At 39.3% G+C, this 16,397-nt stretch overlaps 1 protein-coding gene across 3 annotated transcripts in view; it reads right to left on the bottom strand.

The window, feature by feature from the left end:
* Window positions 1–16,397, bottom strand: part of LOC117421324 (dymeclin-like) — a 176,248-nt gene that overhangs the window by 9,959 nt on the left and 149,892 nt on the right. For all 3 annotated transcript variants that reach the window (XM_058994156.1, XM_058994166.1, XM_058994170.1), the window contains one exon: window positions 15,941–16,054. In XM_058994156.1, the coding sequence (XP_058850139.1) occupies window positions 15,941–16,054 (114 nt within the window). The remainder of the gene's footprint in view (window positions 1–15,940; window positions 16,055–16,397) is intronic.

Genomic DNA, 16,397 nt, shown 5'->3' with positions numbered 1-16,397 from the left:
TGCCACCCACCCTGCAGAAACTAAATACGAACCGCTCAGCACTCCGGTAAGGAAAACACCCTACTCGCTGGAAGGAGGAAACCTTAGGGAATCCATAGCAGAGGGTAGCCTTTCCTCCAGGCTCTAAAGACGGCCGTCTCCCTTTTTGGCTTTGCCGTGCGTCACTGAGAGGCCAAACAAAAGAAGCGACATGAATGAAATTGATTCAGACTCATTCAATATCTCACGTACACTTCGGTTTCCCAAAAGGTCAACTTTCACATAAATCTCATCAGTCTTGTTTATTGCGATAAATTCCAATATGTCTGTTGTTTTTTTCAAAAATGATCAAAAATTATCTACCAGTGATTTGCCCCTTTTTGAAAAGAAGTGGGCTAGTGATAACCCTAGCCTCTTCCTACAGCTTCAGTTACTTAAATACAGTATTATAAAAATAACACACATTTTCACATTCATATATACAGTCGTGCTCAAATTTGTTGGTACCCTTACAGCTCATTGAAATAATGCTTCATTCCTCCTGAAAAGTGATGAAATCCTAAGCTATTTTATCATGTATACTTGCATGCCTTTGGTATGTCATAGAATAAAGCAAAGAAGCTGTGAAAAGAGATGAATTATTGCTTATTCTACAAAGATATTCTAAAATGGCCTGGACACAGTTGTTGGTACCCCTTAGAAAAGATAATAAATAATTGGATTATGGTGATATTTCAAACTAATTAGTTTCTTTAATTAGTATCACACATGTCTCCAATCTTGTAATCAGTCATTCAGCCTATTTAAATGGAGAAAAGTAGTCACTGTGCTGTTTGGTATCATTGTGTGCACCACACTGAACATGGACCAGAGAAAGCAAAGGAGAGAGTTGTCTGAGGAGATCAGAAAGAAAATAATAGACAAGCATGGTAAAGGTAAAGGCTACAAGACCATCTCCAAGCAGCTTGATGTTCCTGTGACAACAGTTGCAAATATTATTAAGAAGTTTAAGGTCCATGGAACTGTAGCCAACCTCCCTGGGCGCGGCCGCAAGAGAAAAATCGACCCCAGATTGAACAGAAGAATAGTGCAAATGGTAGAAAAAGAACCAAGAATAACTGCCAAAGAGATACAAGCTGAACTCTAAGGTGAAGGTACGTCAGTTTCTGATCGCACCATCCGTCGCTTTTTGAGTGAAAGTGGGCTCCATGGAAGAAGACCCAGGAGGACTCCACTTTTGAAAGAAAAACATAAAAAAGCCAGACTGGAATTTGCTAAAATGCATATTGACAAGCCACAATCCTTCTGGGAGAATGTCCTTTGGACAGATGAGTCAAAACTGGAGCTTTTTGGCAAGTCACATCAGCTCTATGTTCACAGACGAAAAAATGAAGCTTTCAAAGAAAAGAACACCATACCTACAGTGAAACATGGAGGAGGCTTGGTAATGTTTTGGGGCTGCTTTGCTGCGCCTGGCACAGGGTGCCTTGAATCTGTGCAGGGCACAATGAAATCTCAAGACTATTAAGGCATTCTGGAGCAAAACGTACTTCCCAGTGTCAGAAAGCTCTGTCTCAGTCGCAGGTCATGGGTCCTCCAACAGGATAATGACCCAAAACACACAGCTAAAAGCACCCAAGAATGGATAAGAACAAAACATTGGACTATTCTGAAGTGGCCTTCTATGAGTCCTGATCTGAATCTTATCGCACATCTATGGAAAGAGCTGAAACTTGCAGTCTGGAGAAGGCACCCATCAAACCTGAGACAGCTGGAGCAGTTTGCTCAGGAAGAGTGGGCCAAACTACCTGTTAACAGGTGCAGAAGTCTCATTGAGAGCTACAGAAAACGTTTGATTGCAGTGATTGTCTCTAAAGGTTGTGCAACAAAATATTAGGTTAGCAGTCCCATCATTTTTGTCCATGCCATTTTCATTTGTTTTATTATTTACAATATTATGTTGAATAAAAAATCAAAAGCAAAGTCTTCTATTAAATATGGAATAAACAATGGTGGATGCCAATTACTTTTGTCAGTTTCAAGTTATTTCAGAGAAAACTGTGCATTCTTTGTTTTTTGTGGAGGGGTACCAACAAATTTGAGCACACCTGTATATGAAAATAAACCTCGACGCATGTATACGAACCACTTCAGAGGTCTATAAAATAGCTTTTTTACTTCTTGTGCACTGAAGCAAGAGCTTTAAAAACAACACCCACAATGTACAGAAAAGAAATGGAAGCAAGCCAAGCAAATCCAATCCAAAGGTCAGGTCACAGGAAACAGGGCTTTTGATTCCAAGGTTACACTGAACAGCACACACGCGTGCCCCCCTTGGGAACCCTTCCATCAGCTTGCCCATCTTTGCATTTCATAAAGTAAAGATCGTCATTGATTTAATAGCATCATTGATTAAACAGCATTTTCCCTTGGTATAAGAAAATTCTCTTAATAATATTACATTATTATATGATGTTATCTCAGGGATTCATTGGTTTATAAAGGTTCCATTAACTGTACAAAGAGAGATTATTGAACATTTTAATATTGGTGTTTATGAAGTTTAACAAAGACCTTATTGTAATTTCCAAGTCTTTTTGGCCCACTACTCATTGTCTAGGGGTCAACTGCATGAGCTGCCTGCCTTCTTATTTTACAAAGAGAGTTGGGGACACTTTCATCATGACCATAATTCCCATGTTATAAACACAGCGGCAGCTTCAGCGACAAAACCTGTAATACTGATATTGCCGTACATAAATGAATGGTAACCTATCTGCAATCAGCCTCAGATGACTTGCCAGTGGGTAGGGGGAATGAAATACTGTATGATCAGTCAGGTTCAGAGACACTAATGACTGATAAAGGTAAAGTCTTTACATAATGGTTCTGAGTTCTGAATTTTATTCGGATACATAAAGGAACACCTGAACAAATCACTGATGACTTACTGTCCTGTAAATGTATATTTCACATATTGGAATATACTGGATTTTATTTATGTATTTTAACATTGTGCTGTTATTGCAGATAACTAATGGAAAACCCTGCTTAGCACAAGTTACTTTATGAAAAAGGTGAAACATTAAGGTAAAAATACAAGTTTGCTTGTATGAGGGAGACAATACTTATGTGCACCATATACCTTAAAGCGAAAGTAAATTTAAGGTTTAATTTTGTTTTTATGTGTAGATAATTACTGAAAAGCCTAAACAGGCTTATCGTTAAAAGGTATAGTCACATACATCTCCTGCCAAAGATAACACATTATTTATTACAAGTATCATTACCAAGAAAAAGAAAGTCACCATGACCTACATCTTTGTAGAAAATGATCTTAAATGCCACAGCTTCATCAAAACCAGACAAGCACTAAGCATGAAATAGCCTTGAAAGTTCAATTAGGAGTCAGTTATACCAGCAATGTCAAACTTAATAGTTAATAAGATTACATACAAATACCCTAGTGATAGTAATAATAAAACCGTTTTTGCCAATGTAAACAATTAAAAATAATCAGGGCTTCAAATAAAAAAATAATAGCGCGATTCTCATATGTGGACCGTCAGAAATGTTTTGACCTGCATTAATGTCAACTCAATAATTAGATGGAAAAACCGTGCCATAAGACTGCATGATCAACCAGTAAGAGGGACTGGCTTTTAATTTATTTGTATTGCTGTACATAAACCAAAATAAAAGATAGCACATAGCAATTAACACCAGGTAGGCACTATTTACTTAAAAAAGTATCATACTTGCAATAAACCGCTTCAATGCTGCTAATATGATTTCTGATAGCGATTTACCTAGTTTTAAATTCTGTCAAGTACTATTTGCACGGGACTAAAACATGTCCAGGATTCTCCCAGACGTGGACTGGTTTTCTTCAAGAGAAGTCGTTAATTTTTTTTATTAAATTCAAAATTGTGTCCAGAGGATGCGGTTTTGCAAGTGAACTGTGAACAATAAACCAGATTTAAATCTCACGCAAAATGTAATGATGTATATATAATCCATGGTATTTTGATACTGCAATCCATTGAGTGGCCTTGGATAAAGGTGTAACCAAATTAATAATAATAATAATAATAATAATAATAATAATAATAATAATAATAATAACAAGCTTTATTTCTGTGTACAATTAACTACAGTTTGAAATCTAAATGTTTTTTCCTTTTCCCTAAACAAAGAAGAAAAAATAACATTAAAAATAAAATAAATTTCAAATTTACCTAGTGCACTTCGCATTCACAGCACAAGTTGCGACCGAGACAATCGTCTTTTAATTTCTCTTCTTTTTTTGAATCGAATAAATATTTGTTTACATCCAAACATATTTTCAAATGCATCGCTGAAAGCATCCATCACTCTCTTCTTCTACAAAACGCATTGAGGCGAATAACATGGAAATACTGATTATTATTAATTCTAACGTAACACTAACATGGTTGATTCGCACGGGACTGCAAAAACACATGACAACTGAGTTTGAAATTTTACAGGAGATCTTGATACCCTGTAACACAAGAGGAGGCCCACTGAAAAAATGATCTGTGGTAAAACAAAATGGACAATTCGCACTGGACTAAATTTCAGTAATGTCATTAAAAATTCTGAAGTCAACTGAAAATCTAGTGATTTTTAGTCCCGTGCGAATAGTACTTTATACACCTCTAAACTTCATGTGCCTGTGCCCTGTGACTAAGAAATGTGCTAGCAATTTGCTGTGCTGTAGTTGCAAGGCAATCATGAAAAGTACGGTAGTGTCATAGAATATTATGAGATGTCATTGACACGCCTTTCTTTTAGAACACTAAAGGTCAATTTTATTAGAATATAAGTAAGGGATAAACCATGGCAAGTGTTGAATAGGTAAAATAATCCACCGTTTTGAGTGCCATTAGGCACGAGACACTGGATTATTTTACCAATTCAATACTTACATATTGTGTTATAAGTGAAGATAGCAATGAGGACTTTGTTTTAAATTCAGACCATGAAGGTGGCATTAGAAAAATAAAAAGAATGAAAAAAACAAAGGAGAAAGCGGAAAGTAAGCATTTTGCGGCACCTAAAACGGATGAAGAAGTTAATATCTTTGCAAGCGATCGATTTTCTGGAAGTACTCGCGCAAAATGTAAATGGGCTGTGTATCTGTTTGAAGTTTGGTTAAATGAAAGGAATTCAAAAGCTGACTTTAAATCTGAGATACGTGTAATTAGTGAAGATTTAGTCAATATGGATAATGCTACTTTGTCATACAGCCTTAGCTGTTTGTGACAGAAGTGAGAAAATGTAACGGAGAGGAGTACTGTGGTAATTCACTATACAAACTTGTAATTAGTATACAGCATTTTCTAAGTCTGCACACACTTTAAGTTTGTTAAATGACCCAGAGTTTGAAAGTTTTCGCAGTGTTCTTGATGGGAAAATGAAACTTTTGGCCAAATCAGGAGCTGGTTTGCATAAAAAAAAAGCTAGTTATTTCCGAAGCACAAGAAAATATATTATACTGTACTGTGTGCTGAAATTGGAAATCAGAGTCCAGTGCCCTAACCACTACTCCGGGCAGCAGTGTGGAGTAGTGGTTAGGGCACTGGACTCTTGACCGGAGGGTTGTGGGTTCAATCCCCAGTGGGGGACACTGCTGTTGTACCCTTGAGCAAGGTACTTTACCTAGATTGCTCCAGTAAAAACCCAACTGTATAAATGGGCAATTGTATGTAAAAATAATGTGATAACTGTATAATGTGAAATAATGTATAATGTGATATCTTGTAACAATTGTAAGTCGCCCTGGATAAGGGCGTCTGCTAAGAAATGAATAATAATAATAATTATTATAATTGCTGCTTATTAAAGACACATGCTTTTTTGTGAATTGTTTGTGACTGTGGTCACTTTAGTTAGACGATTCGTAGATATAATCCACTGAAAGATCAAAGGGTGACGTCACAGAAATGTTTTAATTCAAATTAAAATACCTGTTTCCTATTTTTCAGCAATTTACAGACCACTTAATTGAATATCTACAAATAATACATAAAACTGTTTTGCCACATGTGCTTTCCGAAGTCGTTGCATTGTTTAAATAAATAAAAAATGCAACTCCCTTTACTTAAATTATATGCTTCTTTTTTCTTCCATGTCTCAGACTGTACAGTATTCATTTTGCTGCAGTGACTGGCAGCATATTAAAAATGGTCTGAATATTGTTGGGTTATTATAAAAAAACGAATCAAATAAAATAAAAAAAAATCCTTTTTATGATCGTAGTTTCCATTCCGGAGTTTGACTTTATAAACTAAAGTAAGGTCGGAGTATGCTTAATTTAAAATAAAAAAGGGTTGGGTTGCCATGTCATACTTTTTAAATGTATTTTTTAAATGTCATTTTTATTTTCCTGGGGATATGGCTCATTGCAGCAGAAAGCTAGTTGCTATGGTGATATACTTCTTCCAAGTAGGACTGCAATAAAAAGTAATAGAAAAGGTGGGATACTGGTCATGTGGCTGAATACAAAAACACAAATAAATGGTGCTAATAATTTCTAGTTTCTAATTTATTGCAAGTCGTGGAGACTCAAGCTGGCAAATTCCTGTGTAACCACCCCCCACCACCCCCTTCCCATAGCAAATCTAAACACACCTGAAGCTGGTAAACCAAGTCTAGTCTCAGTTCCTGTACACCAGGAGATCTAATCTTTACAGTCTCTAAAGAAAAGCAGAATGTCTCCATATGCTACACTGTCATGAACCCAAACCTCAAACACACTCACACGCACACACACACACAAAATCCGACCAAACCAGCTTGGTGTTCTCTGAATGAGAATGACTCTACAATAACTATTTATTTGCAGACAAAATGAATTATGTTGATATACACAACTTCTCTTTCACTGGTGATAATAGCTGAAGTTGATTCCCATGGACTGTTTATATTCCTTTCTACATCAAGCAAAGATTTTGGTTGACATAACTAAAGATAACATCGGCACACAGGTACAGGATATTGCTCAGTCAGTCAACCACACAAATGTCGAAATAAGACAGGTAAAAATGCCCAAAAGCACTGACCAATCAGGGGACACGAAAAATGTGTCAGACAACTCTGGCTGACGCCATCCATTCCGCAATAACAATTTCCCACAATTTATTTTTCCTTTTTTCAGCGTTTCCGTTTGGAAAAACTGCTGCCAGTCACAGTGACTGGTCACTAAATATTTTACCAGTCAACAAAACAACATGTCATCGTCTGACACCTGTCCATTCTTAAAGCGATACACATACACAAAATTCTGAAGAATGAAGTAGGTCTATGTGGGGGCAGATAATGGAAAGAAAATAGTTTGTAACAATTTGTTTTCAAAAGTTGTTGAAATACTTTCCTTAGCATTCATATTTCACTTCTTTACACAATAGTTCTTAGTGTAACTTCAGGTATAATATTAGCATGAATTAAAGCATTGTGTACAGAAAAGATAGGAGGGTGCGCAAACTTACATAAGACCAGACTGACATATCTAGATTAAAGAGACCACGTAAAAAAACAACACAAAAATAAACTGCACTTGCTTTATGCTTTCACTTCAACGAACACACGAGGCACAGTCAATCGTAATCATGGATGAAAACAAAATAAAGAAATCGTCCCCTCTAGGAAGAACAAAAGGAGGGATCATGGATTGAATCGGCCTATCGTGACTTGCTTTGTTAACAAGCATGCGCTCATTCGATTGCCTGAGCTTTTAAAGGTTGTATTATCAGGCACACTCATTCGCCCTTGTTAGTGATGGTCAATGTTACTAGCTACCCGTGACAGACCTTTTACTGCCAGTCAAACTGATGGACGGCTTCAGTCTCTGCCCGTCAACACGACTGAGGCACTACAATAAGCATGCCACTGCCCAATAACGTAGCATGCTACATTCTCATCGTACACTGTTTCTACAAGATTCAAGACGGATCCTGAATTTTAAATGAACACATAGAAGACAGAGGCAATACTGCCATGTGCTGTAACTGCAATCAGCTTCATCATCATGAAACAGAGGAAAAAAAAAAAAAATCAACTCTCTTCTTCCATGGTAGTCCCTATGGTAGAAAGATTGTATTATTTTCATACTACATTGACTTTCTTTAGATTTTCTGATATTATCGCTGGTCTAAGCATAAAATCTAATTTTGATTTAATGTGATTTATGACTTGAGAAGAAGCAGAAGCAGCTATAACACAACAGGACAGATTTACTGCTGATAATTCATATTTGCAACACTTTAACAGGCTTTTAAAAGTATATGCTATTGTTAAAATGCAGGCCAATATGCACAAAGCATATATACAGTATAAACATACTGTAGGGCAATATCGTTTTGCAAGGATTCTAAAGCATTGTCCTGGTACAGCAGACTGCTGGCCTTGCTCCAAGGTTGCCCTAAGCCAAGCAGGCAGAATGTTCTCAGCCCCTGTGTGGCATATTTTATGTGATGAGAGCTAGGCTTGATAGCTACTTTCAGGACCCTCTGTTCTGTTGCTGTTCTCTGCCTTTAAAGGAAGTTTGGATAGACAGACAGGGTGGAATGTGGTTTGCAGTAGAGAAGAAAAAACAATTCCTGACTGATACAGATAGCATCTCACCAGCAGGCTCTGTCTACATGCAAATGCTGCCTCTGCAAGCTGCCCTTTTTCCTTGTTAGCAAGATAGCATCCAAGCGCGATGCAGCAGCAGATAACAAAAAAGACAATCCAGGTTTACCAGCCTAGACTTGACAAGAACACTTTATCCCAGAATGATGAGTCTCCAAAAAAATAAATAAATAAATAACACATACGGGTAGTGGAAGGACAAAATGCTCTGGGAATAGTCTGATAGGTTTGCTTTTAATAAATGTGAGCCATTCTCCATCCTTTACATGTTATAGTTTATTTTCCTTCAACAGGCTTTTAAAAATAATTGTGAAACAATAACAATGTGTTGCGGAGCAAAGACAGACATACTGTCACCAATCATTAACTTTCCGATCTGATAGCTCCAGCCCGCTATCAGCTTTTATTTCAGACATGTTGACTAGCAACATCCACCATCTTTAAGAAGCATAGCTAGGGCATCCTGACCTTTGATTATTGGATTGGGGTTTTGATCTCTGGTTTAGCAACGGTAAGCAAATGTCAAAGGCTTTTTTCATTAAAGATCAAAAAGGCACAGACAAACCAAGTCAAATTGCAAGTGTCTTTTTGCTTGGAAACAAGTGAGTAGGCATATGATAATCTGGGATTTGAAATTGCTAGTCCTGACAACCAAATCACATTACAGACTACGCATCTATGAAAATCACAGGACTTGCAAACAAGAATGCAAATAAAGTAAAGTAATGCTGGGAATAAGATTGCTGCTGCTTCTTTTTAATGACTCCACATTAAAGTCTTCCTTCTCAGACCCAATCAATTCCTTTTTACACAGCAACCTACGTTAGGACATTTGGTGCGTGTGTGTAACATTCAAGCGAAGGAGTGGGAACATTTAATTCAGCTATTTTCAGTTGCTACTGCAACTAAACCCAACTCAGCAGCCATTCCCAGCTGATAACAATTACCGCACATTGCCTCAAGCTTGCTAACCATACATGCAGTAGCACCCTCAGCCAGGAATGATGCATTGCAATGTGAGAAATGCCACAAGTAGTTCCACTTACTGATATAGGGAAGGGAGGTGGTGATGGGAGGGGGGTGTGGGGGTTGGCGCTAGAGTCAGCCAGAGGGTTCGGAACTACTGAGGTCTCTGACATTAGCGAGTGGCTCTTTCAAGGAGCCAGACTGTCTATTGCTTATCACTACAGAGACAATCAGCATTGAGTGAACAACAGATTCCAGAACACTGTTGCTAAAGTTGGCCAGCCTGATAATCGGACTAACAACACAGCTCTGTCTCTGGTGATTTTCAAACCATGGCTAGGCTGCTGGCTGCCCAAGTAAGAGTTGTCACCCTCACCTCTAGGGCTACAAAGCTACTGGTTTGAGTTCATCAGGACTGAATGGACATACTGTACCTTTTTTTCAGCACTCCTGTGGCTGCTGTTTCCAGGTGCCGAGCCAATGGAGGTGTTGATATGTAAAACGGAAGAGTTATCTGTTTTTAGGAAACAGAAGATGCTATAGCAAATACCAGATTCCCCTTCCCCAAAATTTACATCAGCCACACACAGACCTACCATGTTCCATGTAAAAATACTTTTTGAGATGCCTATCAGAGTTTGCATGTGATTCAGTATTAAATCAGGTTCTGTATTAAAGATGCACATTAGGACCACCTGACTATAGTGAGTGTTTTGACAAATCCCAGGTATATATGTTAAGAATTACAGGCTGGACATCTATAATTAGGAGACAAAATAATAGCCAATATGTACCGTTAGATTGTGGCTACAACTGTATTGATTGCTAAAGCAACCCATATACAGTACCAATCAGATAGGACAGTAGAATTTGAAAGGGAACTACCTAAAAGTTTAATAGTATAAAATTGTAAACCAGAATGAGGAGCTCCATGCAACAACGGGATGATTCATATATAAAGGTGGTTCTTTAAATTGGTGATAATTTTGAACCATGATGCACATCCACGGAGGTAAACTATACATAAACCATTAATGTAGCATGTTTTGTAATTTCCTTTGTATCTTACAAAAGGAGGACAATATTTAAAAAAAAGGTATTTTGTACAGCTGTTGCATGGAGTGCCCAGACAAATGAAATTATGGAATACTGTATTGTGTATTGTAAAAACAAACCACAATTAGAACCAAGTATTGATTCTTACAATGCAGTCTTCTATAAAATATGCTAACTACAAATAAACGGTTTAGTGTTCAGTGGCAATGTATGTATTAAAATTAGTGCAATATTTTTCTATGTGTATACAGCTACAGCCAAAAGTCTTGCATCATCCTATAGAATTAACTACTTTGGCTTCATGAAGTCGAGTGAAACCTGGTGAATAATGTTATGTTAACATATTGAATTACATAGCGCTTTGTAGTTTTCCATGTACTTTACAAAAAACTGACAAATTTAAAAATACTCTACTACTATTATGGCTTCCGGTAGACACTTGCAATATCATTTTGTAGTTTATTTGATTACATGATGTTAAATAAAATATCAAAATGATGTTCCTATAGGTTTTTTTTAAAATTATGTCTCAATTCTGAAATTCTAGGTGATGCTAAACTTTAGGCCATAGCTGTAGGGTGAAGCTGCTGTTAATGTCTATCTGTGCATACCTAGGCTCCTCCAGTTCTATGGCTGGTAGCCAGACTGGCTTTCAGACTCTGGGAGCCGTCTGGCCTACAGTGAATACCATAATGTGGGAAACATTCATCATCTCAGACCAGCAACATCCAGCAGGAAAACAACAACAGCAAAAAAAAAAAACAACCTCAAAAAACCAACAACACAGCAAACCGGTAATCACATAAAACATTTTCATGAAAGATCATGAAACGACTGTACTTCATTTCACTTATGTTAAAGGATGTTCTTTCTGTTATTTTGAGAGTTAATGCACTTTGCCAGATAAAGGTTAAATAAAAAAATAAAAACATGGTAGTTCATCTATGTGCATTTCTCTAAACAAGGGTATAACCTGAAACTTGGATTTTTTTTTAGTGCAAATATTATTTGCTTATTTAGCAGACGCCTTTATCCAAGGCGACTTAGAGACTAGGGTGTGTGAACTGTGGATCAGCATCGGCGCACAAGGGGGTTCAGTGACTTGTTCAGGGTAACAGTGAGTCAGTGAGTGAGCCGGGATTTGAACTGGGGATTTCCTGGTTATAAGCCCTTTTCTTTAACCACTGGACCACAAAGCCTCAACTTTTGCTAACAGGCTATTCTCAAAGACAGCAAACATTACAACAACTGCTTTACTAATGTTTCTAATAAACAGTTAAGACCTCAAATATTATACTTCCAAAGAACAGCTAGCAAAATGTATTATCATTTATTTATCATACAGATAGACTGTGATCTCAATTATAGAGATGTGGCTGTCTGAAGGTGTAATTTATTTTTAAAATACTGGGATCAAAATGGTCTATGAAATCTCTAAGATGTTTCTTGTTTATTGCATTTCACAAACACATTTTTTTTATTTATTTTTTTTCCATTACCTATGCCTTTTGACATTCTCTGATGGTTGGTGGCAGTTACAAAAATAAACAGCTGCTTTTATAAAAAACAGTGTGGTAATTGGGGGTATTTTCTAAGGAAGGTTAAAATCAAACTGGCTGCACTGTATTCTGGGAATAAATTAAGTTCCAACATGACATACAGCAATATTAAAAAAATGGAAGTTCTGTTATGCTTGGTTTTGTATTTAGCAAGAAAACGCCCTGAGAAAAATATAGCGATGGGAGCTGCAGACTCCAGGCGTTGTCTCAGTGCTCTCCTGTACTCCCTCAGCCACTGATAAATCAACAAAAGAAAAAAAAGGAGCGACAAATGAACTTCAAAGAGCACCAGGGCCACTTTTCACCTATCCTCCTGATCTTTAAATTGCCCCATAATGAGCCAGAGCAATAAAAGGGGAGCCTTAATTGCAGGGCAGATTGTCTCCGTTTGAGACAGCTCTATCTCTGGAGTTCTCTCCCTTGCCCTCCCTCTTTCCTGTCTACTCCTCTCTTTTCCTCTCTCCAGTCTCAGACCTTTTGGTGTCAAGTATCTCCGCCTGCAGGCTGTCAGGGAAACGTATCCTTTCCAGCACCTGCTTTTATTCCCATGCAGGTCTCTGAAGTGGCCCATTAGTTGGTTCAGACTTTCACTGTTTCTTTCTCTGTGGTGTGTGATTGTTTGTGTGTGTCTGTGTGTATGTCTGCCCTGGTAACTACAGAGGATTGCCAACTCTCGATTGCTGTTATCTCTTTTATAAGGAAACCCAGACATTTCACAAGGGTGCAGTCCTGTTGTCTGCCAAGCAGGTGACAGGACAAAGCATAAAATGTTAGGTTATTATCATAACCTTGGTTCCCTGAAACAGAAATGTAACCTTTACCTGATGGGATATAACCTCTTACAGCATGAATTACCTGAGCACTTATATCAAAGCTGCTCCTTTAAAAGCTCTGTATGCATCAGACGTCTCATAAACACGAGTGACGCATAAGACTCAGCGCCATTTTCATCAGGAACATACCTCATTTATAACCATACTGGGAGCGTGTAGATGCTGCTCTGGCATTCTGAAGTGTCTCAATGACTCTGTCAGATAATAGATGGCTCAAATGTCTCCGCTCAGGGGCCAGACCCAAAGCTGCAGAGCTGTCGCCTGACCTTACTGACTGCAACAGCTGCCTCGCTGTCAGCACATTGAACCTTCGTACTCTCAAGTACAGATTGAGCCGTCTGAGGTTGAGGAGCAGTGTGAGGCCGCCCTCCTGTTTCGGCACCAGGAAGTGCCCGGAGTAAAAGCCTGCTCTCTCGCTGAAAGAGTGAACAATTGAAATTGCCTGTTTCTACAGTACAGCCGCCACCTCCTGAGACACTAATACAGTGTCTTGAGGGTTCATGACCATTGCTGCAATCATGCCCTGAAAGGTAGGGGGGCCGATTTGAAACTGCAGAGAGTAACTGGCCCAGATGGTGGTGATCACCCAGATGTCCGTGGTGCATGATCACTAATAATCCAGATGGGCCTGATAGAACGGGCCCTGGACCTGTGGCAGCAAATCTCTAGGGCTTCTGTCTTGTAGAGGCTCGCGTCTGTGGCCACAGCTGCTACTTGTGAGCAGGGTGTCGATAATTGTGTCGGCCTCCGCGTTGCGCACTGTTAAAGCTCGGAGCTTCCGCTTGGGGAGGAGGTGTGCTAACTCCTTGGAAGACTCATCTGCTTGGTGAGAGCGTGTTAGCATCTCATCCACTGCTGGCCCAAATGTATGACCTGGTGTTACAGGTGCATCCACTAATGACGCCTTGTTCTTGTCAGGTACTCAAGCCTGAGAAAGCTAGAGCTGCCTTCTTGCCGCCAGCAATGCAGCCATGCTCCTGCCCAACGCCTGACCATTGTACTTAGACAACTGCAGCAGGTGGTTGTTGACCAGGCTCACAGCGCTGACACACTTTCAAATATAGAGCGTTTAGGCTCATCTTCCGTGGCCCAAGGCACCTGCAGGGTCGTGATAGCACGTCTGATAAGGGAGGTGAGCTCCTTCGACAGAGAGGGGCTTACCATGGGAGCCAAGACATTTGATTCCGCGTCCTCGGTGGGAAGATTAATTCTTGGGTATCCATGCCCACAGATGCAGTAAGGGACATGACGTCCTCCTGCTCTGGCTGTGGGTCAGACAATGGTGCCTGAACCCTGGGGACTGAGACAACTGGGGGGGCGGGGGCCTCGCCGCAGCTCCGTCAAAAGGGACTGCTGGTGGTTCATAGCTTCAAAAAGCTTTTCCATTTGCCCCACAACCCAGTCAGTACCAGAATGCCTGCTACGGCGGCTCCTGTTCCTCTATCTAGGAGAGGGGGAGCTCTTCGAGCTAGATGATGAAGAGGAGGATTTTGAGGAGCACGGGCTCCTAGTCTTGCTCCTACCCCTAGATTATTGTTTCCTAGCTCTGATACTGACCAGGTCACTGGTATAGGCTCTGGTACAGGATCTGGTACCGACTGGTTCCGGCTCTCGTACCAACCTGGTTACTGGTACAGGCTCTGGTACCGACCAGGTCACTGATACAGGCTCTGGTACCAGCTGTGGTACCTGCTTTGGTATCGACCAGGCTACAGGCTCTGGTACCAACTGGTCCAGGCTCTGGTAGCGACTGGTACTGGCAGAGCAAGTCACGGGTACCGGGCTGGTACCAGGACAAGTGGCATGCAGGTAAAGACCTGAAAAAATCACTGGCAAACTGCAAGCATGCACTGTAAAACAGACAGAGGCTGCAGTTGCCTGCTAACTAGAAAGAATTTACCAACCTTCGTCGTCAGTGCAGCAAAGCAAACACAGCAGACTCACGAAGAGTCGAGCAGCAAGGAAGAGAGCGTGAAGTTAGCTGCAACAAGGTTGGGTCGGGGAGAGCCGCCGGCTTCGTACAGGGCACAAAGCCGCGGAGTGGCTAAGAAGAATAATCACTTAAAAAGGTAAGTTATTTCATAATATGAAATGAGAGAGAAAAAGCGAATTAATCAACTTATCTCCGTAGTTATGACTTAAAGCCAGAGTAAACTTTTTCCTCAGGCAAAGGCTGAAAGAGAAAATGGCCGAGCCTTATGCGCTACTCGTATTTATCCCCTGGGGGCGGTGAAGACGTCTGACGCATACAGGGCTTTTAAAGGAGCAGCTTTGATATAACTGCTAAGGTAAATCGAGATATAAGAGATTATATCCGATCAGGTAATGGTTACATTTCGTATTTGAAAGGGAACTGTATACGTATTCTCATCGAAAAAACACACCGGCAGTATAAAAATAACAAAACAAAAAAATCAGGATAAAAGGTTTAAAGATTTTCTGAGCAATCTATTTTATTTACCACAAATGAGAAAAGATTAAAGAACCTTATGGGAGACTAGAGCCTTGAGCGGTGATTTATGGTACGTTTTAGATAGATCTATCTGCTTATGATTTATCATGTACGCCAACTAAAGAGTCAGTACTCATGGGTACTGTCTAGGGACAGAATCTTAAGGGATTCAGAAATTCCTTTGATTAAACACTGTTCTCTTTGCTCTCAGGAAATCAAATAATCTATACATATTTTATTGATCTATAAACAGATATTAAAATAAAAGTTATTATAAACCAAATGTGTGTAATTTTGTAATACCTTTCCCTTTTCCCATTGCAAACCCTGTACATATTGAAGGAAACTCATATACAAATGTTTATCCTTCCTAGATTTAAGATTTAATACATTTTCTATGGTGCAAGTTTTTCTGTGCTGACCGTCCACCTATAACTTACTTTCAGTCGATCTTTGGGTAGAGCTGCAGCGCCTTGCTTAATGACCTCCTGAACACGTTCCACTGACAGATCAGATCCAGCCTGCTCGAGTCGGGAGCTGAAGAAGCCAATCACCTACAAGAGGGAGCAAAGTGCTTCAGAGACATAACTGTGCTGAGCATCCTGATTATACCGGCAGGGAAACTCTGAGAGCCCTTAAACCCACACATTTCAGCCCATATACTGGCATGATGGTAGTACTCTTAGATATGTTTAAAAGACATTCATTTCAGTCACAGCTTTCTGTTGTTCTGTAAAAACTGTTTTAAATAGCTGCCTGTTTTATACTTGTCGATTGCATAGTGTTCTGAAATGTTTATCGTGAAAAGTGTTTTTTTGTATTACTTATATATTTTTCATTACTGTATTATATTATTGATTTGACTGTGCAATATCTGTCACTTGATTAGAGCAGCAT

The sequence above is a fragment of the Acipenser ruthenus genome, chromosome 2 (assembly GCF_902713425.1).
Source record: "Acipenser ruthenus chromosome 2, fAciRut3.2 maternal haplotype, whole genome shotgun sequence".
Lineage (NCBI taxonomy): Eukaryota > Metazoa > Chordata > Actinopteri > Acipenseriformes > Acipenseridae > Acipenser > Acipenser ruthenus.
Note: the sequence above shows the minus strand (reverse complement) of the source record. Positions and strands in the feature narration are given on the sequence as shown.